The sequence below is a fragment of the Ruditapes philippinarum genome, unplaced genomic scaffold, assembly GCF_026571515.1.
Source record: "Ruditapes philippinarum isolate M1 unplaced genomic scaffold, ASM2657151v2 ctg6162_1_1_1_1, whole genome shotgun sequence".
Taxonomy (NCBI): Eukaryota; Metazoa; Mollusca; class Bivalvia; order Venerida; family Veneridae; genus Ruditapes; species Ruditapes philippinarum.
The window spans coordinates 1-14,488 of record NW_026854380.1 but is presented as its reverse complement, the minus strand read 5'-3'; the positions used below and the strand labels follow the sequence as shown (position 1 = coordinate 14,488).

Genomic DNA, 14,488 nt, shown 5'->3' with positions numbered 1-14,488 from the left:
ACTGTCACAATGAAGATTGCGAAAATTTGAAGCCCGCTAATATTTCTACACATACAGTATTTAGCTAGTCTTTACTCGATAATGTTTAGATTTTTTGACAGCTGTTATGTCATATTCACTGCTGTCGGGCATATAACTTAGTCTGTTACATAAACACTATAAAATCAATTTAAATGGGAGTAGGAATACTGGCATAAATTGAATTACTTTAGTTAGAAGACTGATGTTAAAATACAAGAAGTTGAATTTGAAAATACTGCAGGCCTGTTAAATGTGACCCATTATAATGCTAACATAAGTATAATGCTCTTAGGCCTTGATTTTTTAATAATATTTTAATGTAGAATTATAAGGCCCTGTATATGAAAAATGCTTTTTCAATGTGAAATTAACTTCAATTAACAATTGTAATTAGGACACTCATATTTTACATGTCGATCAGTCAGGCATCAAATTGTTATAAAAATCTCAAGTTCACAACATAACGGTAACATGCAAACATTCCTTAATTAATAAACCACACAAACCCAAACCATTTAAAAACAAAAAATCTTTAATGAAAAAATCAAATGAGGTAAATGGTGTTTGATTAACAAAGGGACACAACTACAGATGAAAGCTTTTACTACAACTGTAATAGCTTACTGTTAACATTTGTGTTTTTTTTTAAAGTTTTCTTTTAATTAAAATAAGAATTTATATTCACAATATAATACATGTTTTAATTACTAAATTGATTTAGAAACAAATAATGACAATAATTAATTGAACAGTAATTAAAAATAGTAAGCGTTAATTTTTTGTATCAGTGATGAATAGAAAATATTAAAACAAATAAAATATATAATAAACTTACGCTTTCAAGGTTTGGTTGGTCCTCTCATCTAGACCATTTGTTTGTGGATGGTATGCTGCTGTCACTTTATGCTTGATATTCCACTCCTGACAAAGTTGTTCATTTAGCTGCAAATAAAAATGCAGTATTGTTTATGCTGCTTGAAAACAATATCCTACAACATTCAACTGAATAAAACATGTTTGCATTATGAAATGAATTGATATTTTTAATCATAAATAATGGCATATTTACAATACAGTTTTAATGATGCAAAGCCAAGGACATCAAATATTATCAATCAGGAAATACCTATTATATATTACATATCTTAGACTGTTTTGAAAGTCCTTGCCACTTTAGCGGTAAAAAGAGTTGAAAGTACTGAAAAACAATCCATCAACAAGTCGTAATGTCCATGCTTTTAACAAAGACTTAATGTACTGTCTCAAAGACTCCATAGACTGAGGCATAGACCAAAAGTTTACAAGATAAAAAGTATGTTCTCCTGTACTAAGATCATTCTATCCAGATTTGGCAAGAATCCCTCATGTTGTTAACTTACATAAGGGAAACTGCTTGTTAAAAGCAGCATGCCCCAGATTCATGCTATTTTCAAGAAATTATAAAATGTATAAAGAAGTAAAATATCAAACAAAGAAAGTAATTTACACATTGCAAAATTAATGTCACTAAAAAAATCTTCAAAAAAATTAAAATTACCACCAAAAGGTCAGAATATGCATAAGACATTAGTCACCCCATAGAAATATGTTGATAGATACTAAAAAATCAGTCCTTAATTGCATATAACATGATAATTACTTATTAAATCAAGAATAGTTTTATTTTCTTTAAATCTATAAACGTTTACCCTTAAGTTGATATTTTGGCTCATGTTTAGGTATGCAGCTATAATATACTTGAAATAATTATAATAATTAGGCATTTTTGATCAAAGAAAGGCATTTCTTATACTGTCAAAGCAAAAAGTGACAGACTATAATATATACAATGCAATATTGTTACATTTCAATATCCAGTATGTTATGTATTGCTTCATTTCGTACAAGTCTGATGTCATGTAGTTATATCTAGCAATAATAATTATTTACAAATATCTAGACTTATAAGAAATTTTCTAGTTTTGTAAATTTAATAAGAGTAGAATAATTAAGAAACTGATGGATACTCTTAGAAAAAAATGTTATAAAATGTTCTGGATAGATCTTTATGTGGTATGTAAGGCAACATTTTCTGGCATCTTTAGGTTATCTTTTGTTACATTTATCAAATATTAAGATATCTCCAGGATCAACAAGCAATTATTATAGTATTGCAAGCAATCCATAAGTCCCCTACAGCAATATTCTGAAGGGCCAATTTGGCCATTCAATTATGCCATTGAATGAATGACATGAATGAACTTTTGAGTTTTTAGTTTGCCTATATCATAGTAATGTGTTAAGTTTCTCTGCCTATATAGTAAGGAAATAATGTTTATACAACAGATAATAAAAAGTTCCAACATCTCAGGAGGAATAGGCATAACTAATGATTCAACTTTTCTCTATTTAAGTAAAATTTGTTGATATAGTTCCAAGTTCTTTAAAAGTGGCTTACTTTTTTGTTACGCCTTGCTGGTAACAGTAATTTGACTAATTTCTTACATTACATGTAACATCAAACTTGAATCTTTTGTGTTTTACTTACATTGTTCAGAAATTCTTTTCCCTGATCTGTAAGAATCGCATTTACAGCACCATGCCTAGCAAACAGCTTCTGAAAACACTTGGCTACATCTGTTGCTTTTTTGGAGGCAATGGGAAATGCTTCAACCCATTTTGTATTGTAGTCAGTGGCAGTAAAAATGTATTTGAAGCCTTGACTAGTGGTTGTAAAGGGTCCTATTAAATCCACTCCAACCAGTTCAAATGGACTGGAAACCTACAAAGATGAAGTACATAGTCATAGTCAATCTGGAGAACAAAAAATAACCCTGTCTAAAGTTTGACTGCTGTTTTTGTCTCACTTGAAGTTGTATATTAGCCTTAACATTTAAGTATTCAAAATAATTGCATATATATATATATATATAATTATATATTAATATTGGTACTTCAAGACTCACAAACCAAAAAATAACCTTTTTGTTTAATTTTAAGATCAAAGAAATATTGTTACGAATCCCCTTGCTTGCTACGCAACTGCAATTGTACAGGGCGCAGTAATATATTGACAATTCACATTAATTTTTGTGAGTTTATTAATATTTAATTTAACTTTTTCAAGCGAAATAGAGTATTTATGGTGAAATAAATGTGAAATGGCATTGAAATAGCGGTCTTGTTTTTCACTGTTTTTGCTGTTTGGCGCTACATTGTGATGTCACGTAAACAACTCTTTCAATGTCAGTATGGCATTTAAATGACTGAATTGAAGATATTGGTGTTCACATTCATTTTCTTAGTTAGACTATTTTCTATCATTCTAGAATAGATTTCAAAACAAAATTTAACAAAAAGTTGTTTTTTATTCTATCAGATTTTTCAAACAAAATGGCGACAGAATTCCCTTAAAATAAGTATGAGTTTGACTCTGCCCACTTCGGTGAAATTCAACAAATTCTTTCAAGATTAAGTCATTTATTGTATTTCTAAATATTCTGGATTATTTGTGTATTTATTGTTATTTGTTTTTTGTTATATGTATTGTATTTATTAGCTGTATAATTGTTTTATAATCATTATAAACCATTTTTATTTAGATTTAACTAATATCAAACCATTGTCAAGGGTTTGTTTCTATCCAGTGTAGAATTTTGAAACTTACACATTAAGACCAAGTGTGATCCTGATCTGCCAAACCTGCTCTCTGTACATTTTCTCTAATAATTGTTAATATTTCAGCCAATTTCCTTCCATTGGTTCAATAGACACAAAAACTTGTCTTTATCAATAAAGTGATCCCCAGGGTGTGGCCAATTTACAGCTCATTATAAGTAATATTTCTGCTGAATAGTTTTCATTTCTTTCTATCAGTTCAAAAGATAGAGAGTGGACACGTTATTTTGAAATTTATTCAAAATGTCAGAAATTTAACATTTCTGACAACTAGTTTCAATTTCCTTCCACCAGTTCAAAAAATGCAATAATGACACAAATTTAGCCTGCTAAATGGCGGACAACTAGGTGTATAACAATATACACCAACAGTTACATTTTTTGGCTTATAGAAATACAAATATGATAGGACCCTTTAATACATGTACAAAAATATACCTTTATTTGTTGCAGTTCAGGTTTCTTTGCAGGCTTTAAAGGATCTGTTCTTTGACAAGCAACACATGAGCGCACCTGAAAAAAAGATTTGAAAATAATATTTCTGGTTTCATATTTATAAATAAAAAAATATGTGTATATGATTTTTGAAATGAATAAGATGTTTATTGTTTTCATTTAAATTTCCTTACTTACGAGAATATGTTGTGCTTGCTCATTGATAGGGAAATGCTTGCAGAGCCAATTGATTGTTGTTGTCATTGAATAAAATTTTGAAACAAAAATGTCTATTTAACAACACAACCATTTGAACCTCAAAGAAACATCTTCTTGTTTAAATATAGCATTGATGTCCTGTTCAAATAATGCAAGTTTGAGTAATGTTTTTTATCTAATGCCCTAGAAGCTCAGATTGGCCAAGAACAGGAACCATAATATTATCCTTTCTCTAAGAAAGCATGTTTCTTTAGAGTAAATAAGCATTAACAACCACTTTCTGACATTCTTAGTTTCCCCAATTAATTGAAAAAAAAACATCCAATGAATATGATCAGACACAACCATGAATTTATTAATTTTAATATTCAAGTATCACCTTGACTTTAGCAAGTATGAAACTTTGCAAATAATTATGTTCATATTGTATATATATATATACATATATGCATTATGAAAAGTTTGCTCAAATTTAACAGTTATTGTGAATACTAGCAATTGCCAACTTATACTGTTTTGTAAGTCACAAAATTGTTCCATGACCTGTACCTGTAAATTTGTAATTTTAAATTAGCAACATAACCCAATATTTTGTTGGCAGGGGAACACTAAACTTTTGTACTTTTTCTATTAGCAAACAAATAGTTTGTTCAAACAAATATTTAAATAGAACATTAAAGAAAAAAAATAAGGTTTTCTTTTTCCAAAGATTAAAGGGACTCCACTGAGGTTTTTTGATGTGAAGGGACTGAAAATACTTTTTCAAGATTTTTTTGTATAACTAGATGTATGTCTAGACAAATAACTCTAGTACTAAATTTCAGATCATTCACTCACTCCGTTGAAAACTGTTGCAATGTCTATCAATTGTTGTTTTGTTCAATGTCCAAAGTCATATAAAGGCAAAGGTCATATCTAAATAATTCAACATGTCTGTTTGGTCACAAGAGATGTTCTGTATGAAGTATGAATCAAATATGTACATAATTAATAAAATTATTGCTTTTGTCCAAGTATGAAGGACTTGCATTGATGAATTACCAAGTTACAGTCAATTATAGCAAAAATCAGTGAAAATCCAATAATTACACCACACAGTCATGGTCAATTACAGTTTTATATACATAAAGGTCTTATACTTAAGAATGTTTTCTCTTAAATGAAGTTAATCCATTTAATAATAACAAAGTTATAGCCAGTAATACAGCAAAAAAAGTAAATAACGATAAGCTATTTATGAGTGAAGGTGAAATTCTGTCTGGTTCACCTGAAGGGCTATTCTAGATGATAAGAAGATTTTAATGTTAAAGTTTTAAGACAATCCATTCAAAAGTAATTAAGTTATAGCAAAAATCAGCAAAAATTTCCTATAAAATTAAGGTCATTTATGAATCAAGTCAAGTTAAGTCTGATTTACTCAAAGGTCTGTTGTGGCAAAGTATGTAGACAACACACCAAGAACTTAAAAAGTTATGATCAAGCTAAAAAGTTTGACGACAGCAACGCTAAATAACTGTAACAATACTGCAAAAAAAGTTGAGCTAAAAGAAATCTCTCTCCCATACCAAACATTTCATAACTTAATTTACATACATAGACTTTCACATGTGCGTGAAGTTAGCCGGACAGCCGGAACTCATTTTCGTCTACTCCAGCTGTTCTGGCTACTCCGGCTAGCCGGAATCCGGTTATAATTGTATAGTCTAGTATATACCTGGCAGATTTGTAGTATTCATATTATTTATTTTGCTGTTAATGGTCACTGTTACTTAATTCAATGAAGTAATGTTATTAGTCCCCTACCGGTGTAACCGGAGGGGACTTTAGGTTTACCCTCCGTCCGTCTGTCCCTCCGTCTGTCAGTCCACAAAACTGGATCCCGCAATAACGCAAAAAGTACTGAAAATATTTTTATGAAACTTGATATATGGATAGATGGCAGTATGGAGATTATGCACGTCCTTTTCTTTTCTTCCTATGTTGAAAATTCTGGTTGCTATGGCAACAAATAGTCTGAAAATATGACAAATTTAACACATAAACTGGATCCAGTGATAACTCAAAAAGTACTGAAAATATTTTTATGAAACATGAAATATGGGTAGATGGCAGTCTGCAGATTATGCACATCTTTTTCTTTTCTTCCTATGTTGAAATTTCTGGTTGCTATGGCAACAAATGGCCTGGATTTCAAGATTTCTGATTTAATTTTTTCAGCTTTTTCTTTATAAGTTCTTTATTTCTTAAGGTGTTTACTTCAAACTTTAAATATAAGTTTCTGGTCATCAACCACATCATATGTGACAAGGTTTTCAACTCTAGCACAAAAATTATCAGTATTACCTCCCTTGAACTTAGAATTTTATGAAAAAAAAAGTTGTCTTTTTTAAATAACTTCTTTATTTCCTAATGTATCTACTTCAAACTTCATATATATGTTTCTTATTATCGCTCAACATTTTTGAGAAGGTTAAAAACTCTAGCAAGACTATTTCCAGAATTACGTCCCCCTTGAACTTAGATTTTTTTCGAGAAATTGGTATTTTTTACTCCAACTTCTTCATTCCTTATAGGATTTACTTTAAAATCCCACATCGTAATAATATGACAAGGTTGTATGAACATAATTGCCTTACTAGGCAGGGAAACTTAACACATTACTGTGAAATAGACAAACTTATAACTCAAAAGATTTAAGTTCATTCATGTCATTCATTCACTGGTAAAATTGAAATCAGAATGTTGCTGGGGTTCTAACCGGTAGGGGACTTATGGATTGCTTGCAATACTATGATAATTGCTTGTTCATCATGTGACTTCTGTTGTAATAGAATTGTCGTAACTAGTATGAATTATTTAGGATAATCATTTTGTGTATTATTCATGTTATGCCTTTGTGAATTAATAACGTGTCTGCCTGCTCTATTAAAACTGATTATTTCTTACTTTGAGTTTCTGGTTATGACATAATTCACCCAAATTTTTCGGTCCTGCCAAACCCTCTGGCGAGTGTTATTGACAGGAAATAAGTGCACGTCGACCCATGCGACCGTTAGTAAAAGAAAATTAAAAAAGTCCAGCATTGAGAAGTATTCTAGATAGTCAGCATTAAAATGTTAGGCCTAATAGAGAAGAAGACATTCACAAATAAATTTAGGACAAAATGGTGTAAAAGTTGGTCAGGGTGGTTCATTAATCATATAGAAATGACGTTGCTTATGGGGAGAAGATCCCTTGGCTTTATTAAAAGAAATGTTATTACTAAAAATGAGAAAGTGAAAGAACTAGCATATACAAGTCCCTGGTCCGGCCACAGGTTGAATATGCTTCAACAGTACTATTTGGTCTCCTTACACTAAAACCAATATTGACAAAGTTGAGATGATCCAGAGACGTGCAATAAGATGGGTTAAAAGGGATTACTCCCCTCACTCTAGCGTCACAGCCATGCAGGAAGAACTGGGCTGGCGATCCCTTGAACTTCGCAGATTCTGGACTGTAGACTGATAATGTTTTATAAGATATATATAGCATAACCTAGTTGGAATTAATCTCCCACCATATGTTAAAACCCCACATAGATTAACCAGACATATGCATCCCTTATCCCTACGCAAAATACAGGTATCCTTCGACTACCATAATTAAGTACTCTTTCTCCCCTCATAGCATTATACTATGGAATAAACTTCCAGTAACATTGCCACCCTGCCCAATTTGAGTCAGTTCAAACAGGCAGTAGTGGGTTAGCTGTGCTAGTCTTACTCCCAGTGTTTTTAAACTATTTTATCTCTTATCATCTTGTTTCACATTTATTATTAAATTTAACCATGACTAGAATACATTTTCAGTCTCACGTTCCAAGCACGTTAATGTTTGGACTTTTCTTTTTTACCTTTTACTAACAATCCAACGTGCACTAAATCCCTGCCTATAGCACTCGTAAGGGGAGTTGGCAGTATCCAGAGACCAGAGATAGATAGAAATATAATAGAAGTTCTTAGAGAATTCCGAGTTAGTTCATTGGGTAAACGGTAGAAAACTACATGTATATAAAATAGCTTTTAACAAATATAGAAAAGATGACTTTATAGCTCTGTGGCGAAGAATGCCAATAAAAGGCATGGGAAAGATACTTGTTTAAGAATTTAGTTTAAGTTTCATTTTGTGCTGAAATTTTAATTAATTATTATAATCGTTTGTTCAAAACACATTAGTTATGAAGTGTGACTTTTACTTCTAAAAATCATAATAATAAATTAGATTTGGTTAATTCTATGATACAAATCGGGGATATGATTTGTATTTTTAAATGAAGAAGACAAAACTTTGAATAAGCTTTTGTTTTAACCAAACGACAATTTAATTTTATCATAAAACATACGAAACAGTGAAATAACAAAGTTAATCAGCAAGTGTGCACGAATAAATAGAAGTTCTATGACTAATACATAACATAGTTAGAGAATGTTGTACTTATATTGCGACAAAAACAGCAGTTTCAAGTCATTAACAGATCATTTGAAATTGATAAGCTTTGGGTCAATATTCAATATAGCACTTTACGGGTTATTTTTCTCCAATAGGAGTCAGTTTTCTTTAAAAGTGGTATTGATGGCAAAGGTTATCCACTTGCGCTTTTGTATTTTACCATTCATTTCTATCGCGATTCTGAATTTATCGTTTCTCAAGAAACGTTAAATACGAAATTTGTATTTAACATGTATGTACGAATTTAAAATCTATATTCATATTTTGCTCCATAAACTCTTAACCTAATAATTGTTACTACATACTTTTCATACAAATTAAATTTCTATGATTTTGTGCAAGTAAGAAATTTGATTAATTGATAATTTAAATGTAAGACCCGGTCTGTTATACTTTTATCACGTCAGCAACGTTATGACGTAATCATAATTTAAATTTCTGAAATAAGTTAACGTGTCATAGAAACGACGTTCCGCAACATAAGATATTAACACGTAACGGTATGTAGATGCGTTTTATTATGCCACCGCAGCATCTGCGATGCGGTGGCATATAGCGATTCACCTGTGTGTGTGTGTGTTTGTGTGTGTGTTTGTGTGTGTGTTATATAGATTATATAGTGAACTTAAAAAATCTTCTTGTGAAAAACCACTAAACCAATTTCAACCAAACTTGGCAGGACTGTTCCTTGGGTGAATGGCTTCCAAAGTTGTTCAAAGAATTTCATTCCATGCAGAAATCTGGTTGCCATGGCAACTAAAAGGAATTATAAGAATAAATTTAAAAAATCTTCTTGTAAAGACCCAAAAGGCCTAGAGCTTAGATATTTTGCATAAGGCATTGTCTGGTAGACCTCTAACAAGATTGTTCAAATTATAGCCCTGGGGTCAAAATTGGCCCCGCCCCGGGGGTCATTGATTTTCACTATGTACATATAGTAAAATCTTAAAATACCTTCTTGTAAAAACCCAAAAGGATTAGAGCTTAGATATTTTACATAAGGCATCGTCTGGTAGACCCTTACCAAGATTGTTCAAATTATAGCCCTTGGGTCAAAATCGGCCTCGCCCCGGGGTCATTGATTTTCACTATAATTATGTACATATAGTAAAAACTTAAAACACCTCCTTTTAAAGACCCAAAAGGCCTAGAGCTTAGATATTTTGCAAAGGCATTGTCTGATAGACCTCTACCCAGATTGTTTAAATTATAGCCCTGGGGTCAAAATCGGCCCCGCCCCGGGGGTCATTGGTTTTCTTTATATGTATAATATAGTAAAAACCTATAGTAAAAACTTCAAAAAAAATTCTTCTAGCAATTGACAAATGCTAGAGGTTAGATATTTTGCATGAAACATTGTGTAGTAAACCTCTAGCAAGATTGTTCAAATTATAGCCCTTGGGTCAAAATTGCCCCCGCCCTGGGGGTCATTGATTTCAATATATACATATAGTAAAAAATAAAAAAATCTTATTGTCTGAAGGTACAAGGCTTTAGAGCTTTAATATTTGTTAAATAATATCATCTAAAGGTACTCTACAATAGTTATTCAAATTTTCCCTCTTTGTGTCAAAATTAGCCCAGTCCCCCGGGGGGCCATATGTTTTCCTTATCGGTATATAGTAAAAACTTAAAAAATCATCTTCTCTAATTTACAAAGGCTAGAGTTAAGATATTTTTGCATGAAACATTGTGTAGTGAACCTCTTGCAAATTGTTCAAATTATAGCCCTGGGATCAAAATTGATTCCGCCCCGGGGGTCATTGATTTTCATTATGTACATATAGTGAAAAAATAAAAAATATTTTTGTCTGAAGGTACAAGGCATAGAGCTTTGATGTTTGATATATAATATCATTTATAGGTCCTTCTACCAAAGTTGTTCAAATTTTTCCCTGGTGTCAAAATTGGCCCTGCCCCGGGGGCAGGTGTTTCTTCATTGTGTAAACATAGTAAAAACAGAAAAATAAAACATATGTTTTCTGAATGGAGAAAGCTATAGCTTAGATATTTGACTTGAAATGTTGTTTGGTGGACCTGTATCAAAATTGTTTTGAATTAAACCCTTGGGTCAAAATAATGCCTTGCCCAAGGGACAGTGACCTACTTTCTGTCCTTTGATGTACAGCAACGACCATTTTGACCATGTGCACAGTTTTAGTTGTAAAATTGAACTTTGATATCATGTGACCTAGATTTTGATGATGTGACCTACTTTCTTGTCCTTTGATGTACAGCTATGAAATTTGAACCATGCGGTGGCATAGCATTTTTCTCAAATGCAATCTTGTTATTATTACTATTATTATTATAATTTATAGTGTCTTTAACTATCATAAAATAGATTAAAAATGTTACAAATCTAATTTCAATAAAACAAATTTATTTTATATCTTTTGTGATATAAACTTAAACACAATTAATTCGATCTATATTCAAGTCTGCTTCCTCAAGACATGGTTATGACTCCAGTATGACTTGAACCCAGCAACTCTTGAAAGGTTTCGAAAAAGACACTGTCACAACATAATCGCCTACCATTCTCAAATTGTAGTTTTGAAAAAGTGGATATTTCTAATTAATCAAACATATTTATTGAGAGGTAAACTTATTGAATTTAAAAATCTTGTTACAGTGAATTATGAACAGATTATCTAGAAACGACTACAAAGCTTACCCAAGAATGAACAAAACACATAGAGGACAAGATTCGCAAAGAAAATCGGCAAATCGTAGGAAAGGTAAGATTAAAAAAATAATTCTCATAACTTTTAATATCTTCTTCTTCATTTGAATTTTGCTTGAATCAGAGAGAGTATTATAGTTGTAACTATTGAAAACAATAACTTGTTATGCTTGTTTATCACACTTGAGACCGTATCTACTTTGACATGAGGGTAATCTGGCCCTGTCTAGATTGCGTATCGAATGCTTAATTAGGAGAACTTTACGGTACTTTTGAAAGGAAACTTCAGCTAATGTTATACAATTTGGGAAAATTACAGCAATAATTTGTCTGGCAAGGTAATGTCATTATTGGAACTCAACTTTTCGGTTCCCTCCCATCATTGAGATACTCCAAATGGAACATAACACCATCTAGATATTCATATTCTTCATTTCCCTTATATTATCAGTTGATGATAAGACCTCACAGACGAAAAGGCGAAGTAAGAGCGCTTTACCACCACAGGGCCAGCGGCCGAGGTCGATGCCACAAAATCGTGGTCAAGTTAGACAGCGCAAAAGACGTGCAAATGGACATAATAGTTTTAAAGCTGAAATACGGAATCACTCTGCATATGGTAAATTAATTTTGAAACAAATTGTATAATTACTTATATTCATAACTACAGGTATTTGGAAAGTGAGGCATATAATGCCTTAGAAATCCATATTTTTTATTAATTGGAAATGTCAAACATGTGTTTAATTAATATTTTAATAATTAATGGATTTAAAGGATAGCAAAATGTAGGCAAAGTAGTATTTTGACTTCCATACAAAATATTCATTCACTTTGAGTATACCAATTGCCAACAAAGAAAAAGAAGTAAACGATAGTCCATCTATTTGGCAAATGAGTATTTGTTTGGAAACTGTAACGAGATACCAAAAATAAAAAGTTTTTTAGAAATAAAAATTATAGCATTTATGAGGCATAATGGACCTTTAAAAATAAGACGCTATTTTAAGACAACCTCTTGCATCTGGTATATATTATTTGTTTTAAAAAGAAAAGTGACTTAAATCAAACTTATCATTATTAAACTGTTTTGCAAAGTCAAGCATTGTAATGGTATTTTATTATCGAACCCGATTTTAAAGCTTTTACAAATGGACAAAGTTACAAGATAGATAAATATGTCATTTGTTACTGTGGTAATTCCTTGCAAGCAATGTATTTACGTATTTAGTATAATCACGCGCGGAGTAAAATCTAACGCTGGATTATGCTTTAATTGGTCTTTTATTTTGTTTATTTTTCCAGAGTTAAAGAGGTACCTTGACGAAAATTATGACTCCGTGCAACATACAAACATATATGAAAGAGAAATTCCCAAAGTACCCGCTTCTCAATGGAATGATACAAACGTGTCAAAGATGTTTTATCAAACTGCCAACCGAAGTTAACAAGAGCCACCGCCGGGCGGGGGCAACGCTCGACTTTTTACTTTTTCTATACGCAAACAGAGAAAGGCTTGAACATATCTTAACGTTTCCTTTTTATAAATTTAGTTGGTCTGTCTTGTCACATTAGTTTTGTTTATATATTTTGTATATATATATGAATAGAAACATTACGCAATTTCTATAAATAGCAACATTACGCAATTTCTAAAAATAGCAACATGACGCAATTTCTAAAAATAGAAACAATGACGCAATTTCTAAAAATAGAAACAATGACGCAATTTCTAAAAATAGCAACAATGACGCAATTTCTAAATAAAGCAACAATGACCCAATTTCTAAAAATAGCAACAATGACGCAATTTCTAAAAATAGCAACAATGACGCAATTTCTATAAATAGAAACATTACGCAATTCTTATTGTTGTTGTTGTCCCAGGTTTAAGAGTAAGAAAACTGTTTTACCAATGATTTTTTATATCTTGAATATTAAGGCATAAGCATGTCATAATTTACGGTGCAAATTTTGTAACAATAGATTGCATTTTTTTATTTTATGCTTTTCAGTGGATTACTGATTTATCCGTGAAAATTATATTTGATAATTTCACAGTGAAAATTATCAAAATATAATTTCAAACTTTTCAATGACGAAACTACTTTTTTAAGATTTTCCCCATGTGGTACCTCAATTTTATTTTTGCTGACTATTCCCACAATATCAGGCTGCTTAAAGAAAAGCAAACCTGAAATTGATAAATAACTTACATATCAAAATTAATAAAAAGAAGAACACTTACAGTATTTCACTTCTATTCATTCAAATTACCAATCACCAAATAGCGTCTCTTTAATTTTTTGTTTCATTTTTACAGTCTGAAAAATACATTCCTTCAACATGCAAAACTGCTCTTGATGACATTTGGGAATATTTAAGTATCCTTCGAGCAATAACTGACGTATGCTTTATGAAAACTTGAAAAGCAATGGCAACTTTCACTCGAAGAATATGTAAACAACCCAGCGTTCGTAAGGCTTCCAATTTCCTATCCACTTTTTTGAATGTTTACACATCTGTCAACACTTATTTATTGTCTGTTACAATCCTCAAATAAGTTTTCTTTCTTTTAAAAAGGTGTATGACTAACAAATGCAAATGATATCCCTCTGAAACAAACACAATTATTTTCCTCCAGGGAAGTACACAACTTTAAAAATGGCGGCCGTTTACATTTAACAAAGCCAGGTCTAATATAAATTCGCAGTCAATAACAGAAATATGGATGGATGGTTTGACTTTTTCTCCTACTAGAATTGTTTGTTTTTATTATTAAAACAAGCGATCACATATTTTTTTTAATAAAATGAATACTATCACTACCTTTTAACATTGATTGTGGAACTTATTTTCAGCCCATGACTTCTTGTATTTTAATGAGAAATTCGACTTTTTTGAGGCTCTCAATGGGGAAAACAGATTTTAATATTAACGTAAAATATTAAGGAAATTTCGTTTTAACCTGTTTTTAAG

The 14,488-nt window shown here is 31.2% G+C and overlaps 1 protein-coding gene and 1 long non-coding RNA gene across 2 annotated transcripts; one reads left to right on the top strand and one right to left on the bottom strand.

Moving 5' to 3' along the window:
* Window positions 1-3: 3 nt before the first annotated feature.
* On the bottom strand, window positions 4-5,939 carry LOC132740012 (uncharacterized). The gene is made up of 4 exons (XR_009627090.1): window positions 5,926-5,939; window positions 4,117-4,191; window positions 2,549-2,782; window positions 4-963 (listed from the first exon to the last, which is right to left on the bottom strand). It is a non-coding gene; the product is annotated as an uncharacterized LOC132740012 (long non-coding RNA).
* Window positions 5,940-11,116: 5,177 nt separating this feature from the next.
* LOC132740011 (uncharacterized) lies at window positions 11,117-12,950 on the top strand (the record flags this gene model as incomplete). The annotated part of the gene is given in 3 exon segments (XM_060727864.1): window positions 11,117-11,564; window positions 11,961-12,128; window positions 12,815-12,950. Coding segments are annotated over 3 exon segments (404 nt in total), but the record flags the coding sequence as incomplete, so codon positions are not given.
* Window positions 12,951-14,488: the final 1,538 nt, after the last annotated feature.